The 18,878-nt window shown below is 38.3% G+C and overlaps 1 protein-coding gene across 1 annotated transcript in view; it reads left to right on the top strand.

The window, feature by feature from the left end:
* ANO5 (anoctamin 5) overlaps window positions 1–18,878 on the top strand; it is a 97,777-nt gene that overhangs the window by 23,570 nt on the left and 55,329 nt on the right. Inside the window, exons 2-6 of the mRNA XM_006892058.1 lie at window positions 4,256–4,350; window positions 8,114–8,155; window positions 10,915–11,028; window positions 15,052–15,120; window positions 17,143–17,427. Coding sequence (XP_006892120.1) covers window positions 4,256–4,350; window positions 8,114–8,155; window positions 10,915–11,028; window positions 15,052–15,120; window positions 17,143–17,427 — 605 coding nt within the window. The remainder of the gene's footprint in view (window positions 1–4,255; window positions 4,351–8,113; window positions 8,156–10,914; window positions 11,029–15,051; window positions 15,121–17,142; window positions 17,428–18,878) is intronic.

The raw sequence follows: 18,878 nt of genomic DNA, 5'->3' as shown, positions 1-18,878 counted from the left end.
ACGAACTGATGTCTTTGAATATGGAGAAGAGTCTTGAACATACCATGGACCGACAAGAAAGCAAACAAGTCTATTCTGGAGAGGGTGACTCCAAGCTGTTCCTTGAAGACAACAATTATGAAGTGCTGTCTCACATAATTTGAGCATGTGGTCGGGAGGGAACAGTCCTTGGAGAACGACATCATGCTTAGAAAGGCAGAGGGACAGCATAGGAGAAAAATACCCTAGATGAGATGGACTGACACAGTAACTGGGATTATAGGGATAGGTGTGCTAGAGTCGGTGGGACTGCCTTGGGAGAGAGCAGTCTTCAGAGCTATAGTCTTCATAGCATCCCTGTGAGTCAGTGGCACATAACAACAAACAACAATCACATGAAGTTTTAATACATTTATTATCCTCTCAGCTAAATGCTGGAGCTGGAATTTTGAGTCCATATGTTATGTTTCTAAAGTTTGCTCTTTTAAACATTCTACAGTATAGCTTCTTTAAGAGTACAGTTTCAGGAGTTCTGTTGGCCTAGTAGGTAAGGAATGCCATTGCCAAATGAAAGGCAGTTGTTCAAATCTACCAGCTGCTCTCTGGGGCCAAAAATCGTCATTCTCTTGTGCGATTTCAGCCTCTGAAAACCCACTGGAAATGAATTTGAGTTTGTAGCTTTGCTTTGTTTTCTATAAAAGAATACTGCTTTAAAATCTTGTTTAGAAGTTTATTTCCCTGAATTTCAGTCCTCAAATCATGGTTCCTTTTGTTCAAAGTATTCAGGATGGGTGTTCATCTTCTGTAAAGATCCAGTAAATCTTAATATTATCATATGTTGTTGAAAGTAGAATTTGTATCATCCAGTAACTAATTCATGCCTTTCTATTTTTGTGCCATTTCATTCTACTTCTTAGTAATTTGATTCAGGGAAGGACTCAGGCTAAGACATATAAACAGTGGCTCCAGATATTTGAAGAGAGGAGTGTAAAATTGAGAACAGTATCAGATCTTCCTTTGCCTTCTCCAAATTATTGAAGAACAGTGATGTCAGTTTGGAGACTAAGATGCTTCTGATTCAGATCATGGTCTTTTCAAAAACTTGCTATACGTCTAAAAGCTAGACAGTGAATCAGGATGACAGAGAAGAATTGATGCCTTTGAACAGTGGTGTTGGAGTACTAAATATCCCATGGATTGCCAAAAGAACAAACAGATATGTCTTGGAGAAAGTGCAGCCAGAATGCCCCTTGGAGGCAAGGAAAGCAAAATGTCGTCTTAAATACTTTGGGCATGTTGCTAGGAGAATCTGTTCCTTGGAGAGGAACTTCATGTTTGAGGGTCAATTGGAGGGTCAGCAAAAGAGGGGAAGACTTTGAAGGAGATGGATTGACACAGTGACTGCAGAAATGGACTCAAGTGTGTCAGAGATGAGGAGGATGGCACGGGATAGGATAAGATTCAGATCTATTGTTCATAGGGTCAGTATGAATTGTACTCGACTTGATGACACCTAACAATGTCATTGATAAATAAACTTGGGGGAAAAGAAAAATACACACATACACACACCCCAATCATTCAATCTGGGGTGGAGCTCCCCAATTAAAACAAGCTTGGAAGGAGGAGTGGCATCCACTTCCATAACATAATAGCTTGCCTCTGGAAAACCTATGAACCTGGAGAGAGGATGAAAGACACCCAAGTGTCGAAGACTCTCCTTCCTAGGGTCGCTATCAGTTGCCTGCGACTTGACGGCACTTAACAACAACAACATTATATATACATTTCAATATAGAACCACAGATTTAAATTGAAGAGTCAAGGCAGCCTTTTGCTCAAGTGGGAGATTATAAAGTGACTAACCTGGTGGTTTGGGACTATTTAATAGAAGGCGGTGGTGTTTGTTTTGCATTTTTCTATAGACAGAAAATAACTGACCACTTTCTAGGACATTTTAATAAAATATTTCATGAGGAGTCTATTTTTAATAGACTACTTGGATTATAACACATTATGGCTAACATTGAGAAGAATGGGAATTCTAGAAAAATTAATTCAACAAACACAGAAAGGGACATTGTTTGATTTAAAATGAGGAAAGGTGTGCATCAGGGTTATATCCTTTCTCCATATCAATCGAATCTGTATTCTGAGCACATTATTCCAGAAGCTGGACTCTGTGAAGAAGCATGTGGCATCAGTATTGGAGGAAGACTCATCCACAGCCTTTGCCATGTGGATGACACAACTTTGCTTGTTGAAAATGAGGGGAACTTCAAGCACTTGCTACAGAAAGTTAAACAGTGCAGCCTTTCATATTGATTGCATCTCAACATCAAGAAAAAATTCTCCCCTCTGGATTTATAAGCAGCCTTCTAATAGATGGCGGAAAGATTAAGACTGTCAACAACTGTGCTGACTTGGACCACAATCAGTATACTCTGTACTAGCAGCTAGAAGATCAGGAGATATATTACACTAGGAAAGTCTGTAGTCACGGACCGCTCCAGATTATTGAGGAGCAATGGTGTCAGTTTGAGGACCAAGGTGTGGCCTGGTTCAAGCCATGAACTTTTCAGTCCCTTGCTGTGCATCTGAGAGATGGATGGTGAACAAGTATAACAGAAGAAGAATTGATGCCTTTGATGGTGGAATTGGAGAAGAGCACTGAATATTCCACAGACTGAACAGATATACGTCTTGGAGAAGGTGCAGCCAGAGTGCTCCTTGGAGGCAAAGATAACGAAACTTCATCTCGCGTATTCACGCATGTTGCTAGGAAAGGTTATTTCTTGAAGATCCTGGATGAATGGAGGGACAGCGAAGGACGGGAAGATCTTTAACCAGGTGCACTGACACTGTGACAGCAGTAGTCGGCTTGAGTATACCAGAGATTGTGTGAGGATGGCACCGACTAGAACAGCGTTCAGATCTTGTTCATACAGTCGCTAGGAGTCATGTTCTGCTCAGCAGCACCTAACAAAAACATCTAAATTTAAACTGCCCATAGTCTTAAAGACACAATTATGTGTGTATATATGCAGTACTACAAAATATGTTATCAGAAGCTGCTAATACAGAATTGAGTGAATAATATACCCAATAAATTTGTCTGATATTTGATATTCTTTACTAATAAATTGATATAATTCAGTGCCTATAGTGTTCTAGAAACGCATGTGTGTGAAACAGGATATTGAGCATATGTTATTGGCTGAGTCTTTCCAGAGCACTTCCTACTTATCTCAGTGCAGCTTAAATACCATAAATACCCTTTGATTGGTCTTCAAGCATATACACAGCACTTTTAGATGACATTTTCAAATCTGATTTACTCAGCAACACGTGGGCATAATAAGTTGCTGGTTGTGATCGTCTAAGGGCCAGTCAAGTGCATTGCCAGTCGGAACATTCGGGTTGGCTGCTGCTTCCCTGTAGCTCTACAGTCTGCGTCGCTGGACTGCTGAGACGTCATTGGATGTCATCTCAGAGCGTGCATTATAGTGTTGACTCTTGTGGAGGACTAGGACTTGAAGTGCCCCATACAACAAGGGAGACAGCAATCCCTGTTGCTTTGATGATAAAGGGCTGTGTGCACATGTGTACGTGTGTGCATATGCGGGCATGCACATACATATATGGTAACGTTTGATAGTGGGGTTCCCCCCCCCTCCGTTTTTTAGTTACTAGAAGAATATATGTATCTTCTGAAGTTTTTTTATTACATTTAAGCAAATGTTAAAAGGTGTAAATTGCCACTTAATACACCCTTCCTGTTGGTCCTATTCAGGATTTAAGCTATGGAAAGATTAGAGGCCTTTGCTCTTAACCATTTCTTGGGACATTGGTGGTTTGGGGTTTTTTTAATTATTGATAAAAAACACCCACTCCTGACGAGTTGATTCCAACTCATAGTGATCCTCCACCAGGGTGATTTCCAAGGCTGTAAATCTTCTCTTGACGAAACTGCCCATCTTTCTCTTATGAAACAGCTGTTGGATTCAAACTGCTGACCTTTCAATGAGTAGAGCAAAATACTCCTTAATCAGATGATGTTCCCTTTGAAATTCTGATTTCTCTCTTCCACCCAGCCACCCCTTAACATATACACAAACTCATGGACATATGTGCACCTTTAACAGACACACCTGCAACAAAGTTTTCCATCCCTTTGCATACAATTTCTGGAATTTTGTAACTTCTCCTAGTTCCGAGTTTAATATTTCTGCCCGGAGTGCCTAGGATTTTTGTTTATAGGAATTAAAGAAATGAGATTCTATTAACAGAATTATATATTTTTCCCTATGGTGCTGTTCCCAGAGCATGAGCAGCAGAGAGACCACCTTCCTCATCCAGGAACAGCCAAGGGTAAGCGGCTCTCCACTTCCTTGCATGAGCGCAAATGGGTGTCTCCCTAGAGTATGCAATGGCGATGCTGTTTTTCCCAGTTCATAGATATTTTTCAGCTTCTCATACTTAGTATTTAATTAGGATGTGGTTTTGCTTTTTTTAAAAGTAGCATCAGATGCAATTTGAGAACAATATAGGCAGAATAGCCCTTTGCTTATGTTTTCATTTCCTAGTTTCTATGGACTTTCGTGACTTGCCCAAAGTTAACAAAGATTAAGGGGCAGATTGTGGACTAAAATTCCAGTTTCCGAGACCTAGTTCAATATTCTTTTTCCTTTACATGGCTCTTTCCACCTACAAATGCTTACCTAGAATAATCATGAAAGAGATAAGATTAATTTAAAAATCAAATTTTAATACAAATTAAGAAGATGATGAAGAGCTCAAGATATTTACCGTTAGTTTCATAGTAATTAGAGATATTTACTTTTCCCATGCTTGTTATAGACTAGCGTTACATCCTTCTGCTGAAAACTTCAATCAACATAAATGATCTTTGGTTTTCACTAGATTACTAATTTTTAATGTTCTTATGAGAAGGTTGTGGGATTAGAAGATTGTAATAAATAAAGTTATGTTAATTTTATTTATTTCTGTTCTAATGACTTAAAACATTTAAATGATTACCAAGTTGAAAATCATAGACTGAATATGGTTTTTTTAAAATGAAGCTGATAACAATTTTAGTAACCCTCTTTAAGAAAATAATAAAAAAAACCCCTTGATTTGAAATTTTACAGAAATATTTGAACTTAATTAAAGATTGCAAGTTATTATTAGGTGCTGTTAGTGGGCCACAACCCATAGCAACTTTAGGACGTACAGATCTTGACCTATTTATTATTCTGTGCCATCCTTATAATCTCTACCATGCTTAATCAAGCCCATTGTTGCAGTCACTACATCAGTCCATCTCTTTGAGGGCATTCATCTCTTTCTCTGTCCCTCTGCCTTTCCTAGCAGAGTTTCATCTGAACCAGTGAAAGAGTTCAGTGGAAATAATAGGTGCTAAAGCTTAGATTCTGTTAACTTGAAAGGAAATCCATCTGAGGTTGACAATGAAGCCAAGCAAGAAAACATTCTTTCTACCTTGTTTTCGCAAATCTCAGCAGTAACCATTTTATTTATAAGCTGTGTCATTCTATTTTCTTCCTTCTTTTTAAAATATAAGTTGATGGATCTCTGTGTGACTGCATTATGTGTATGTGTACAAATTCTCCCTGCCCTCCAGATAACCTAGTGGCATCATGCATGGTGAATGCAAAAGGTCATTACAAAGACAGAGGAAGAAGAAAAGACCAAGGTGGGTGTCAGAAGTGACTTTGAATATTGCATTAGGGCACTGAGAAGCCAAAGCAGTGGGAAGAAGTCAGGAAATAAAGGAGCTGAACAGAAAATTTCAAAAGGCAAGGCACAGCAAAGTATTACAACAAAATATGCAAAGCTGGAATTACAGAATCAGAAGGGATGCATTCTTTCAGCATTCCTTAAGCTGAAAGAACTGAAGAACAAATTCAAGCCTTAAATTGCAGTAGTTAGAGGTGCTAAGGGCAGAATATTGAATGATCCAAGAAGTATCAAAAGAAGATGGAAGGAGTACACAGAGTCACTGTATCAGAAAGAATTGGCTGACATGAATAATTTCATGAAACAGCATATAACCAAGACACAATGGTGATGAAGGAGGATGTTCAAGCTGCTTTGAAGCAACAGACAAAAAACAAGTCCCCAGGAATTGATGGAATACCACTTGGCATGTTTCAACAAATAGATACTGCCCTGGACATGCTCACTAAGTTGTGCCATGAAATCTGGAAGACAGTCCCCTGGCCTGACTGGAAGAGATCAATATTTATTCCCATTCTAAAAAAGAGTGATCTGACAGAGTGTAGAATATCTCATGTAAGCAGAATCTTGGTGAAGATTGTCCAAGATTGACTGGAACAGAGAACTACCAGAAGTACTGGGTGAGTTTAGAAGAAGCTATGGCACCGGGGACATCATTACCAATGCCGTGTTGATCTTGTCTGGAAAGCAGAGAGTACCAAAAAAAATGTCTGTCTCTTTCATTGACTACACAAAGGCATTTGACTGTGTGGATTACAGCAGATTGTAGCTAAATTTGAGAAGAATAGGCATCCAAGAACACTTGGTTGTGCCCATGTGAAACCTATACTTACTTGGACCAGAAAGCAGTCATCAGAACAGAGCAAGGAAACACTACATGATTCAAAATTAGGAAGGGAATATGTCAGGGGTGTGTCCTGTCTCCATACATTTTCAATCTCTATGTGGACCTCATCATTCAGGAGATTGATCTTTATGAGGAGTAATGTAGCATCAGATTTGGAAGAAAACTCATCAACATCTTGCATTATGCAGATGACACAACCTTGGTCACTGAAACTCAGGAGGACCTGAAGCATCTTTTGCACAAAGTCAAGGACTGTAGTCTTCAATATGGATTGAAGCTCAACATCAAGAAAACAAAGATTCTTACCACTGGGCCAATTGGCAGAACCATGATAGATGGAGAAATGAATGAGATTGTCAACAATTTCAGCTTGCTCGAGTCCACAAACAACACCATTGGAACCGGCAGCCATGAAATAAAAAGATCAAATGGATTAGGAAAGTCTACCATTATTGACCTCTTCAGAGTGTTGAAGTACAGAGATGTCAGTCTAGAGACTAAAGTGCACCCGATCCAGGCCATAGTCTTCACAGTTACTTGCTATGCATCAGAGACCTAGACAGTGAATAAGGATAACAGAAGAAGACTTGATGAATTTAAGCATTGGAGAGGGTGCTGAGTATCCCATGGAATGCCAAAACAGATATATCTTAGAGAAAGTGCAGCCAGAGTGCTCTTTGGAGGTAAAGATGATACTTTGCGTATGATGCTAGGAGAGGCTATTTGGGGAAGGACAGACATCATGCTTGGAAAGAGAGAGTCGATTAAAGGGAAGAAGACCCTCACTCAGGAGGGTTGACAATGACTGAAATGGACTCTAGTGTGTCTAGTGTCAGGATGGCACAGAATATAACAGGGCTCATATCTGCTGTTCATAGTGTCACTATGGGTCATACTCAGCGCCACCCAAAAACAACAACAACAACTTTTCCCAGCAAAACAATTTAAGCAAAATTCTGATGAAAAATTAAAACTATTGCTTGATAACCTTTTTTTTAAAAAGAAATTATCTTTTCATTAGCTGTATAATGCATTTTTATAAGCTGTGTAATGCTTTTTTGCGTGCCCTGGTTTGTTTTTCTTTCAAATATTACTGATTATTCACAAAATTGTTAAGAGATTTGTCTTGGCATTTAAAACAAAATAGTGGCCATGGTAAATGAATTTTGGCAAGCCGTTGTCATTTAAACTTTTAAAATTTTTTCATTATTTTTATTATTTTTTTTCTCCTTTCTTTTGTTCAATTCTGCATATATTTTTATTTAAAGTAGCTGTACCATTCAGAGGAACTTTGGACATGTTCTCCTTTCCTTTCCTTATTATCTTCCTATTTTATTGTTTTGTTACTGTTTTCCCCTTCTTACCTTCAGTCTACTCCATTCTCCCTTCCAATTTGCCATCTGTCTCTCATGCGCATATACTCACAGAGTAGTACTACTGAGGGCTCTGTAGTTTGAGTGTTGGTCTGGGGAATTTTTATTTTGCTTCCGTAGAAGATTTGGTAACTCTCTGTTGGTTGTTTCACAGTATATTAAACGCTACAATATGTTCCTGAGGCGGCGTCTCATGGTAAACACAGTGTTGAATGGTGCTGCTCATGCTTTGGACCGCTGCAGTGGTTCTGGGTCATTAACCTTCCAGTAAGGGCTGTTGTCAGGGCACTTCATCACTGATACCCAGTCCTTAGGCAATTACTTTAGTGTGTCTTGATTCATTTTTTCATCTGGTGGAAGCTGTAGATCCTCTTCCTGGACATGAACAAACACATGAGAAGTTTATCTACAAGTTGAGCAAGTTGTGGAACAACGTAACAAACCCAGATTTATGAAGTTGAGATTAGGAAACACTTTCAAACCAAATATACCAAGAAAAAAAAAAAGAAAATGAAACACATCACTATGGTGTCAGTCTCAACCCATATCAAAAACCTAGAGGACAGTTTAGAATTGCCTCACAGTTTTTAAAGTTATAATCATTGCAGAAGCAATTTGTCATGCATGTCTCCCATGGAGTGGATGGTAGGTTTGATCTCCAGCCAAGTGCTTAACCACTGCACTGCCTGGACTCCTTAACCAAACATAAACACTCACAAAGAGATAGACACACTTCAAAGGATAATTTTAATGTCTCACCTCTCACCAAATAAAATATGATGTATTTTAATTATATTCAGTTTTGAGTAACAACAGTATAGGGAGGTCTGGACACCTAGTGGTTAGAACGTGCGCTACAGTCTCAAATGCCTGTAATTTGAATCCGCCAGTTGCTCAGAAGGATGGGCAGTCTCCCCCTATGCAATTAACTGCCTCTGGAAACCCGCTGGAGGGTCAGCTGTGGGTCGGTTCTGATTCTGTAGTCCTCAAGGACAAAAAACCAAGAGCAGCAATTTTTAATAATCAGGTTTCTTTAGCAAAATACCAGGTTTTGTTTTGGACTTTTTGGTTGTAGCTCCCTTCTACAGTTCAGTACACAATAGTAATTATAAAAAGTAAAAGAAAATAAAGAAAAATTACTATCACAGACTTAGAGCAAATGGAATTTTGTTTCCTTCTCCAACTTAGTACTTTCACTTTATTTAGTCTAATGAGGATATTTTCTGCCTCAAATAATTTTCAAAGTTTTGGTTAATGTCGTAAGATTGGCTTATGCTATAGTTATTCTCAAGAATGCCAATGTTATATTCCTTTTTTCCCCCCTGTTTCTTTTTTAGTGTTTTATAATCAAGTGTAACATTATAGTTTGAGAGTTTTGTTTTTTGGGTTTTTTTAGGTTCATCTTTCCTTATTTAAGGGGAGGTGAACGTGTATTTTCTATTGAAATGCAGAGAACTCTGACATTAGAATTGAGTTACTATAGTTTACCACTTACAATGTTGACTCTGATGGTTTCTGTCTCTATCTAATATCTCCTGAGAAATGGAATTAGTCCTTTCTGAGAGATTTCAGTAATCACTCATATATAAAAATACTGTTGCTATGTCCATAGACAATAAAAAGGGAAACATTATCTTCTTCATGCAGGACTGATCTATACTAATTGTATTTTAAGGGAAACCATTCTAGCTGTTTAGAGAGAACATCCTCCTGTTGTGAAGTTCCTTCAATTTAGTTCCAACTATTAGTGACACCATGAACTACAGAATGAATAATTGCCCCATTCTGACAATGTTGCTGCTCAAACCCATGGGTGCAATCCCTATGTCAGTCTCTTTGAGAGTCTTCCTCTCCTTCACTACACCACTGATTTTCCAGGCAGGATGTCCTTTCCCAGGAACTGACCCCTCATGATACAGTGGCCACAGTGCATCTCACGATGAGGTCTCACCGTCCTTGCTTCTCAGGAACTCCCTGTCTGTACTTCCAAGAACGTAAAAAACTCATGTAAATACTGGCTAGGAATATGAATTCCACCCACCTCCCCATTGCCTGAAACAATTGGAAAGTTGTCTGTATTTTAACTTTGGATCACAAAGTGAGAGAAATCTCCTATATCATCTAGATGAAATATTCTGTATATTAGACAATGAACCATTACAATTATTACATTTTACATATATACACATTCTGAAGGCAACAGGATTAAGAAGATGAAGGCTCTTTCCTAACAGTATCTCATGTGCCTTTGTCATTTTAAAAGGGAAACTTGAACCTGTCCATTTCTCTGTTATACTGACAGAACTGATAACCAAATGCAAACAAAGTATTGATTTTAACTCCTCTGGGCAATTGATGCTGAAGGGCGTGTGGCATGTGCACTGACTTGGTGTGACACAGCTAGCAAGCTACCTGCTTTCTAATTTATAACTGCACGTTGGTTTTGGTTTTCCTTCAGAAATTGAATTAGAAAATGGAAATTTTAAGAGAACATAATAGAAATATTAATCATAAATGGATTTTCTTACAGTGTGGCTTTATTAATTAGTTGCTAATTACTTATGTCCATCAGAGCTTTATGTAATGGTAGAGTGTTTTGTCGACTTTAGGGTATGTTTAATGAGAGTAATGAAATCTCTTTTTAAATATACATTTTAGGATCAATGTATACATTTATTCACTTTATATTTTATATAATTGCAGCATTTTTATCGTATTTGCATGTAACCAATATGATTGTTTATATGCATGTAGACGCACAAACACACATCACCTGTGTGAGATTTTCATTTAGTAAATAAACATATTCTGTTGGTGAAAATTAACAATGGTTATCTGTCTTGACTTGATATTTTCAAATTGAAAATATTACCTGGTGGAAAATTATGAATGTTTTCATTTTTATGGTTAGAGAATAAAACTGAGTTTAAAGATTTTCATGCCTGTTTCCTGCAGTTTTCAAGAAGTCTGCAAAGCAAGGATTCAATCTTCTTCCGAGATGGTGTTCGACAGATTGATTTTGTGCTGTCCTATGTTGATGACTTAAGGAAAGAAGGAGACATAAAAGTGGTGAGTACTTAGTGAATGATTAAGAGGAATAATTAAAAAAGGACAACAACCACATTCTATAGTTAGAAATAGATACCCTCCAACTGAGTTAGTCCCAGAATCAGAGACCTCTGAACCAATAATGAAGCAAAAACAGTGAGAAGAGTACAGTATATACAACCTACGACTGAAATGTTTGGAGTTTGGGGTTGGTTTTTTTTAAACCTTTGGAAACCATTTTTCTCCTCCAAGTAGCAGATAAAATTTCTTACATAACTTTCTTTAAATATTAAATAGAACCATGAAATAGGAGGTGTCAGATTATTATCTTTATTTTATGCAGTTTTCATCTTGAAAATATACAATTACACTTCATCAAAAAGGACATTCAGATGGCAAACATGAAGAAATGTTCAAAATCCCTAGCAATTAAAAAGATGCAAATCAAAACAATTATGAGCTACCATCTCACCCCAGTACCAATGGCAAAGTTCAACAGGGCAGCAAACACCAAATGCTGGCAAGGTTGTGGAGAGATTGGACCTCTTATTCACTGCTGATGGGAATATAAAATGGTACATCCACTTGTGGAAGGCAGTCTGGTGCTTTCTCAGAAAGTTGGAAATAGAAATACTGTTTGACCCAGCAGTTTCACTACTGGGAATATACCCTAAAGAAACCAGAGCTTCCACCCAAGCAGATATATACACATCCATGTTCATTGCTACACATTATTCACAATAGCAAAGAGATGGAGGCAACCCAAGTGCCCATAAATAAATGAATAGAAAAACTATGGTATATTCACACAATGGAATACTACACAGCACTGATGCTCATAAAATATTACACAACGTGGGTGACCCTAGAGGACATTATGTTGACTAAATATCTCAGTTACAAAAGGACAAATACTATATATCAGGACTGACAAGGGAGTTGGTGGGGGAACTAAGAAAAGAGGGGATATATAAAGAGCACTTCATTGGAACAGATGAAGAAAAAAACGGTTTAAAAGGAATATATGATTAATCATTATTTGTGTGACAACAGTCCAGAATAAGAGATGCATAGCAAAGTGAAGCAGGAGGGGGCAAAGGAGGAAATTATACAACAATGAATGAATTTTTTTTTTTCTGTCAACTTGGTTGGGGCGTAGGAAGGAAAATGTGCCATCATGAATGAATAAAAACCAACTTTTCTGTAAATTTTCATTAAAATCATAATATAAAAGGAAAATTTACAACTAATCCATCTGATTTGAAATAGCCTTCACATATAAAAAACATAATTTTCTGAACTTATAATATTGATTTCATTTCTTCATTCTGTGTCTCTTTTAGCATACATTAAGTTACAGGAGGCTAAGGACTTTGTTGTCCTTGTTCATTGCTTTCTACCTAAGTCCCCAAGAGAGTAGTTTGAACATAGTGACTCCTTTGGAAATGCTAGACATTTGAAATCATATGTTAATTAATGAATTTAAACCCACATCCATACATGCATTTGATTATATATTCACATCTGATATAAATGCCATGAAGAATTTATAAAAGTAACTTTAGATATTATCCTCAGTAGAGTGTGCACGTGTCCCTTCTGTCCCTTCCTTCTGCCTCAGAAAATCTTTCTACTGAAACTCTGTAATTTATGGTCCATCATCATCTTTCCTCCTCTCATTGTCTTTTTCAAACCTGATTCTTCTCGGAGGTTTGTTGCTTCCCTTCATACCTCCGTAAAGAGTGGTTTCTTTTTCCATACACTACCTTTTCCTGGAAATAGGTATATTCTCATCCGTCATGAATCTTATTGTTTATTACAATCCCTCTTTCCTCCTCAAATTCTTGACTTTTAAGTCTCATTTTATCAGAACTTCACTACGGTGCATCGTTGTAATCTTGTGAATCCCCGTGTCTTTTATTTCTATGTAACCTATATTACAGCTCCTAAATCACTGTTACCCCCTCATCTGTACTCCTTTCTTTACTTATATAATTTCAGTCTATTAGATGGATGAATATATTGATGCTCTGGCATCTCTTTTATGTGAATTCCCTGGTTTGAAATATTTTAGCTTCTAACTCAAGTCAGTAATTTTCTTCTTTCAAAACTTGTTAGTAATACTTGTTAGTGAAACTAGTGTGAACCACATGAAGGCATCAGTTATTCCACAGTGGGGACAGATCCCCATCAACAACGGCACATAGTTTGTTCCTGTAAGGTCAGACATGTTCCCAGCGTACCACAACTTCTGTCAAATTGTAACTCAGCTGTCCCCTACCACTGCTCTTGCTACTCTTTTACTGGGTTTGATAATTCATTGCAGTAGCCACCCAGAACACTCAGACAACACTCAAAATTACTGGGTTTTATCAGGGAAGAAACTGATTACAGTTGGGTTTGGAAAGCCTTCCATTCTAGGAGAGAATTCTTCAGTCAGGACAGCTTCTTCTCATGCAGGCCTCTCTCTGATCCTTGGTGTGATGACTTTGGGCCATGCTACATGCTCGGGCAAGTATTACAAAGTTCTTTTGGTTCTGTCAGTGATGTGTCCCCTCTTCTCCAGCTCCAACAGTAGGCCTCGGTCGGTATGCTTATCTCTTCTTCCGTGGGCCAGTAGATCTGACTTAGCCCTGTCTTCCTTTGCTTCTCACCTACTTTTGGTGCCGCCACCACTGCTGCTGCTGCTATTGCCATTACTGCTGTATTTAAGCTGCCATATCTGTCTCAGTCTTTTTCCTCCTTGCATAGGAATCGCTAGCTCAAAAGATGTGCCGCATTCTCTGCTTCTTTGTTCTTGATGCTAATAACATTCCTTCATTCCTTTTTTTTAATCTCAGAACTGTTACAGTTTAAGCTTGCCAAGATTGTTAAGCTGACCAATCTTCTCATTAGTGATCTACATACCTTATTTTCATGTCCCTACCCAAAAATATCTATTCCCTTTATTTATATCCATTTCCCTTGGTGGGTCACAAATGCCCACGTTTTATAGTTCTGTCATGTAGTGAAAGTTAAAACGAATGGCTAGAAAATCCACCTAGAATAACTCACTATAAGATACAGCTGCAGCCCATTTATACTCTCATTTCATCCTTATCTTTTTGGGAAACTGCATTAATATAACACTTACAGTCCCAATTGAACCTTCAATACAAGTATCATTTCATCTGTAAAAGGAGCAGTGGTAACATGGGGAAAGCCAAGCCTGACTTCTTCCCGCTTCATAATGGTTAACTGTACCCATCAGTAACATCCATAGCACCATACAAATAGCTACCTGGTCAAACATACTACGCCACATGCTCCTGAAAATCTTTGGGTCCACTGTTTGTTTTAACTTGAGTTACAAAAACTTTACTCACAAAAAAAAACCCCAATCAACCAAATTTTACTCACATTTGTGGGGTTTATTAGGGAAATGAGTTGGGGAGTGGGAGGAGACAAAGAATATCACACAATGCAAGCCCAGGTTAGTCCAGACACAATTCCTCATTTAGTGAAAATCCTGGTTTAATTCAGTAGCACAAATGCAAGAAGCTCTGGTTTCCTCAGTCATCCAGCAAACTTTATCTCAGAGCAGTTACAAGTGAGCTTTTCCTTCAGTCATCCAGCAAGCAAAACTGGTTGCTCCATGTCCAGAGTTCATCTCGTTACACTTTGTCACAGTCTCTTCACAGCAGTGCCACAATCTCTTTATTCTCTCTCCACCACTGTCTCACAATGTGGAAATTGCTCTCTTGTATTGGTCCCACAGCTGTTGAAGTCCGCAGTTAAGATAGCTGGAGACTATGCCCCCAACAAGGGCTAACGCAATGGCTAGAAAAGCCAGTTTTCAAGGTTTATGATCCCACACCACCTTTTCATTACTTCTTATCATCCTCTTTCTGGTTTTTATTGTTGTTATTGTTGTTGTTAGGTGCTGTATAGTTGGCCCCTGATTCATTAGAAAAAATGGACTAAAACAGCCGTTATATAATGAATGAATATCAAAGGACAGGATCAAGAAAAGAATTGTGCATATTTACATTTGTTTTTCCATAGGATAGAAGAAGAGAATTTGAAATAAATCTCAAAAAAACGGGCCTTGAGTTGGAGACTGAAGACAAAAGGGTAAATATAATTGTTAATTTATACAAGACACTTGGTTTTATAATGTTTATTCCATATGACTTTTGGCATGATTGAGTTTGTGGCTAGGGAAATTCAGTAGTTCTTTGGATAGCAGATATGTATGTCTGCTTTAGATAGTTAAGGCTCTGGTCTTCCATGTAAGAATGTCATTGCCCTGATTGTGAGATGGTTACTGGAAAACTTTGGAAATGAAAACTAAAACCAAACCCACTGTTGTGAATTTGATTCAAGCTTGTTAAGACCCTTCCATGTGGTTTCCTGATCTGTACATCTTTACAGGAGATTGTCCATCATTCTCCTAAAGTTTGACACCAACACTGGCCTGACACCTAACATAAACCACCACCAAAGTTCCTTACTTTAAAACTAGATGCATATAATGTCTAACTGAAGATACTGTTTTTACTTCACATATGTCTCATTTGAAGTCTGCCTACGGTCTTACACCCAACCTAGTCACCCTGAATAACTTGAAGCATAACCTGCTGTTTAAACCAGGGCACTGTTTCTTTTGCACTAACATGTCAGGTTCTTTCTAAGTGGGTGGTTTTTTGTTTGGTTTTTTTTTACCTTCTGCAATTTGCTGCTTTTCTAGAATTCCGTCTTATGTTGTTGGGTTTGTTTTTTGTTTTTTTTTAAAAAAATGCAGTTTCATAGAATCATAATGGACTCCAGTGCTTCTAGCAGCAACACTATATATATTTAAAAAAATCACAGTGTCTTTTTATTTTCGTTATTTTATTTTTATTTTCATTATTTCAAAAGAAAACTCCTAGATCTTTGTGTACATTTATTTCTCTCACTTTTCATGCAAGGGAACTTGGTTTTTAAAAGAAACAAAGGAGAAAAGCAAAGTTGGTTTACAGCCTTGAAAATCTGATGAATCAAAACCAACTTGAAACTTAATGGGTTTGATTTGGTGTATATATTGCAACTCATATATGTTTTTGTTGTTATGTTCTGTCGAGTCGCCTGTGACTCTATGTACAGCAGCCCTAAACTCTGCTCTATACCTTGTCAATCATATTGTCTCCGACACACCTATCCCCATTACTCCAGTCATTGAATCAATCCATCGCATTGAGGGTCTTCCTCTCCTGTGCTGTCCCTCTACCCTCCTGAGCATGACGTCCCTCTCCAAGGACTGATCCTGCCTTGCAGTATGTCCAAAGTATGTCAGGAAAATCTTCAGAATCCTTGCCTCCAAGGAGCAGCCTGTCTTCACTCTCTCCAGGACAAACTTGTTTGTTCTCTTAGCTATACATGGTATCCTCAATACTCCTCTCCAGCACCACAATGCAAAGTCATCAACTTTCCTCTCTCATCCCTAGTCATTTCCCAGTTCTTTGATGCATAGCAAGTCATTGCAAAGACCATAGCATGTATCAGGTGCATCTTATTCTCCAGACTGACATCATTGCTCTTCAGTACTTTAGAAAGGTCTCTGGCAGCACACTTTCCCAGTGCAATTTGTCTTTTAATTTCCTGGCTGCTGGTACATTTGGTTTTCTGTATGAGTACTCATATATATAAGTACTATACCATACATGGTGTTGCTGCTGATTGCCATTGAATCGAGCATGACTCATGATGACCTGATGAACAAAAAATCTGAAGCCTTTCTATAACTATTGTCGTTTCTCAAAGTTCACAGTTTCCAGAGGCACATTGTTTAGGAAGTGGATGCCACTCCTGCTTCCAAACCTGTCTTAAATTATGTGTGTGTGTGTGTGTGTGTGTGTGTGTGTGTGTGTGTGTGTGTGTGTGTGTGTATGTATTTGCACATATGTATATGTGTGTGTGTATATTTATATATGCGCTTATATTTTAAGAGTTGTTTTTCTAAACATTTTACTGAGCAAAATCAGTAACTCCAAAGTGCTGGGTTATGTTTCATTTGAGATTTTATAAAATTTTATTTACTTTCATAACTCAGTATGAGTAAAATTTTTCTTACACGGTATGATTAAATTTTTCATAACCTTGTTTCCTTTCATGCAGGACTCTGAAGATGGAAAAACTTACTTTGTCAAGATCCATGCCCCTTGGGAGGTATTAATTACCTATGCAGAAGTGCTGGGAATGAAAATGCCTATTAAGGAGAGTGATATTCCCCCACCTGATCGAAACCCTTTTAGCTTTATGCTTGGGCCTCTGAAACTTGAAAAGTCTGTGAAGCATCCTCATCCTGAATATTTTACTGCACAATTCACACGACATCGGCAGGAGCTCTTTCTCATTGAAGATGAGGCATCCTTCTTTCCATCCTCAGCAAGAAACAGAATTGTAGGTAGAGAAGACCTTTGTATCTATCCCTTCAAGTAAGGGGTGTGTACCTGTTTGTGCTTTTGTACATATGCATGAGTGATACCTTGTCTGTAGGATGTTTTTTAGTAGATGTTACTAAATGTTTCATTAGGTACAGTCCTGAAAGTCATTTCGATTACTTAAACCTAACTACCGCTCCCAACCATTCGCCTATCAACTTGTCCTGCTATGGTGGCTTAAATGTGCTGTGATGCTAGAAGTTACACGACCTGTATTTCAGTACTAGAGGGCCTCCCATGATGAACAGGTTTCATTGGATCTTCCAGATGAATACAGACGAGAAAGCAGGCTTGACAATCCATTTCTGAAGTTGTTGTTGTCCTTAAGTGCCATTAAGTCAATTACCACCCATCGTGATCCTATGAAGAACGGATCTGAATCTTGCCTTATCTGGTGCCATCCTTATCATCTCTGTTACTCAAGATCATTGTGGTGGGCAGTGTACCAGCCCATCCCATTGAAGGTCTTCCTTTCTTTTGCTGACCCTTTTCCTTTCTCTGCATGATGTCTCTCTCTAAGAAATGGTTCTAACTGAAAATATGACCAAAGTGAATTACCCAAAGTTGCTCCATCTTTGCCTCTGGGGAACGTTCTGGTTACAATTCCTTCAGGACAGTTCTATGGCCTTCAATACTTAGCCAATAGCACAATTAAAAGGCATACTTCATCCCTCATCCTTATTTATTGTCCAACTTTCACATGTCTAGGGAGCAATCAACAATACTATGCCTTGGATCAGTGCTCCTTAATCTTTAAACTGATCTCATTGCTCTTTGGAATTTTGGAGAGGACCTTGACAGCAGATGTTCCAATTGCAACAAAATCTTTTGATTTCTTGACTGCTGCTGTCCTGAGTGATGATTGTGGATTCAAGAAAAATGAAATCATTGACAACTTAATTCTTTTCACATGTGTAACAGGCAGAAAGATGAAAACAATTCAAGCCTTGAGTTGAAATAATGAAAGTTTCTAAGAGTAGATTTTCAAACCAAATCATAGCTGACCTGCTAGCAAGTTTTCATAGGTTGTACATCACGTGGGAGGAGATTGCCCATTTTTCTCACATGGAGCAGCTGGTGTACTTGAACCACCTGCCTCTGAGTTGGCAGTGAAACTCCTTACCCACTAGACCACGAGATCTCCCTATCAGATGTCATTGAAAGTATAAGATGGAGGATGAAAGAATACATAGAGTCACTGTACCAAAGAGAAAGGATCAGTGTCCAGTCATTTCAGAACCAATAGTACTGAAAGAAGCCCACAGTGTGATAAAGGCATTGTTGTTATATGTTGTCAAGTCGCTTGTAACTCATAGTGACCCTGTGTACGAGAGCCCTAAACCCTGCTCTATCTTGTGTCTCTGACATACCTGCTTCCACTACCCCAATCATTGGATTTATCCATCGCAT

The sequence above is a fragment of the Elephantulus edwardii genome, unplaced genomic scaffold (genome assembly GCF_000299155.1).
Source record: "Elephantulus edwardii isolate Elephantulus edwardi_28Jun2011 unplaced genomic scaffold, EleEdw1.0 scaffold00109, whole genome shotgun sequence".
NCBI lineage: Eukaryota > Metazoa > Chordata > Mammalia > Macroscelidea > Macroscelididae > Elephantulus > Elephantulus edwardii.
This window is presented reverse-complemented; position numbering and strand designations above follow the sequence as displayed.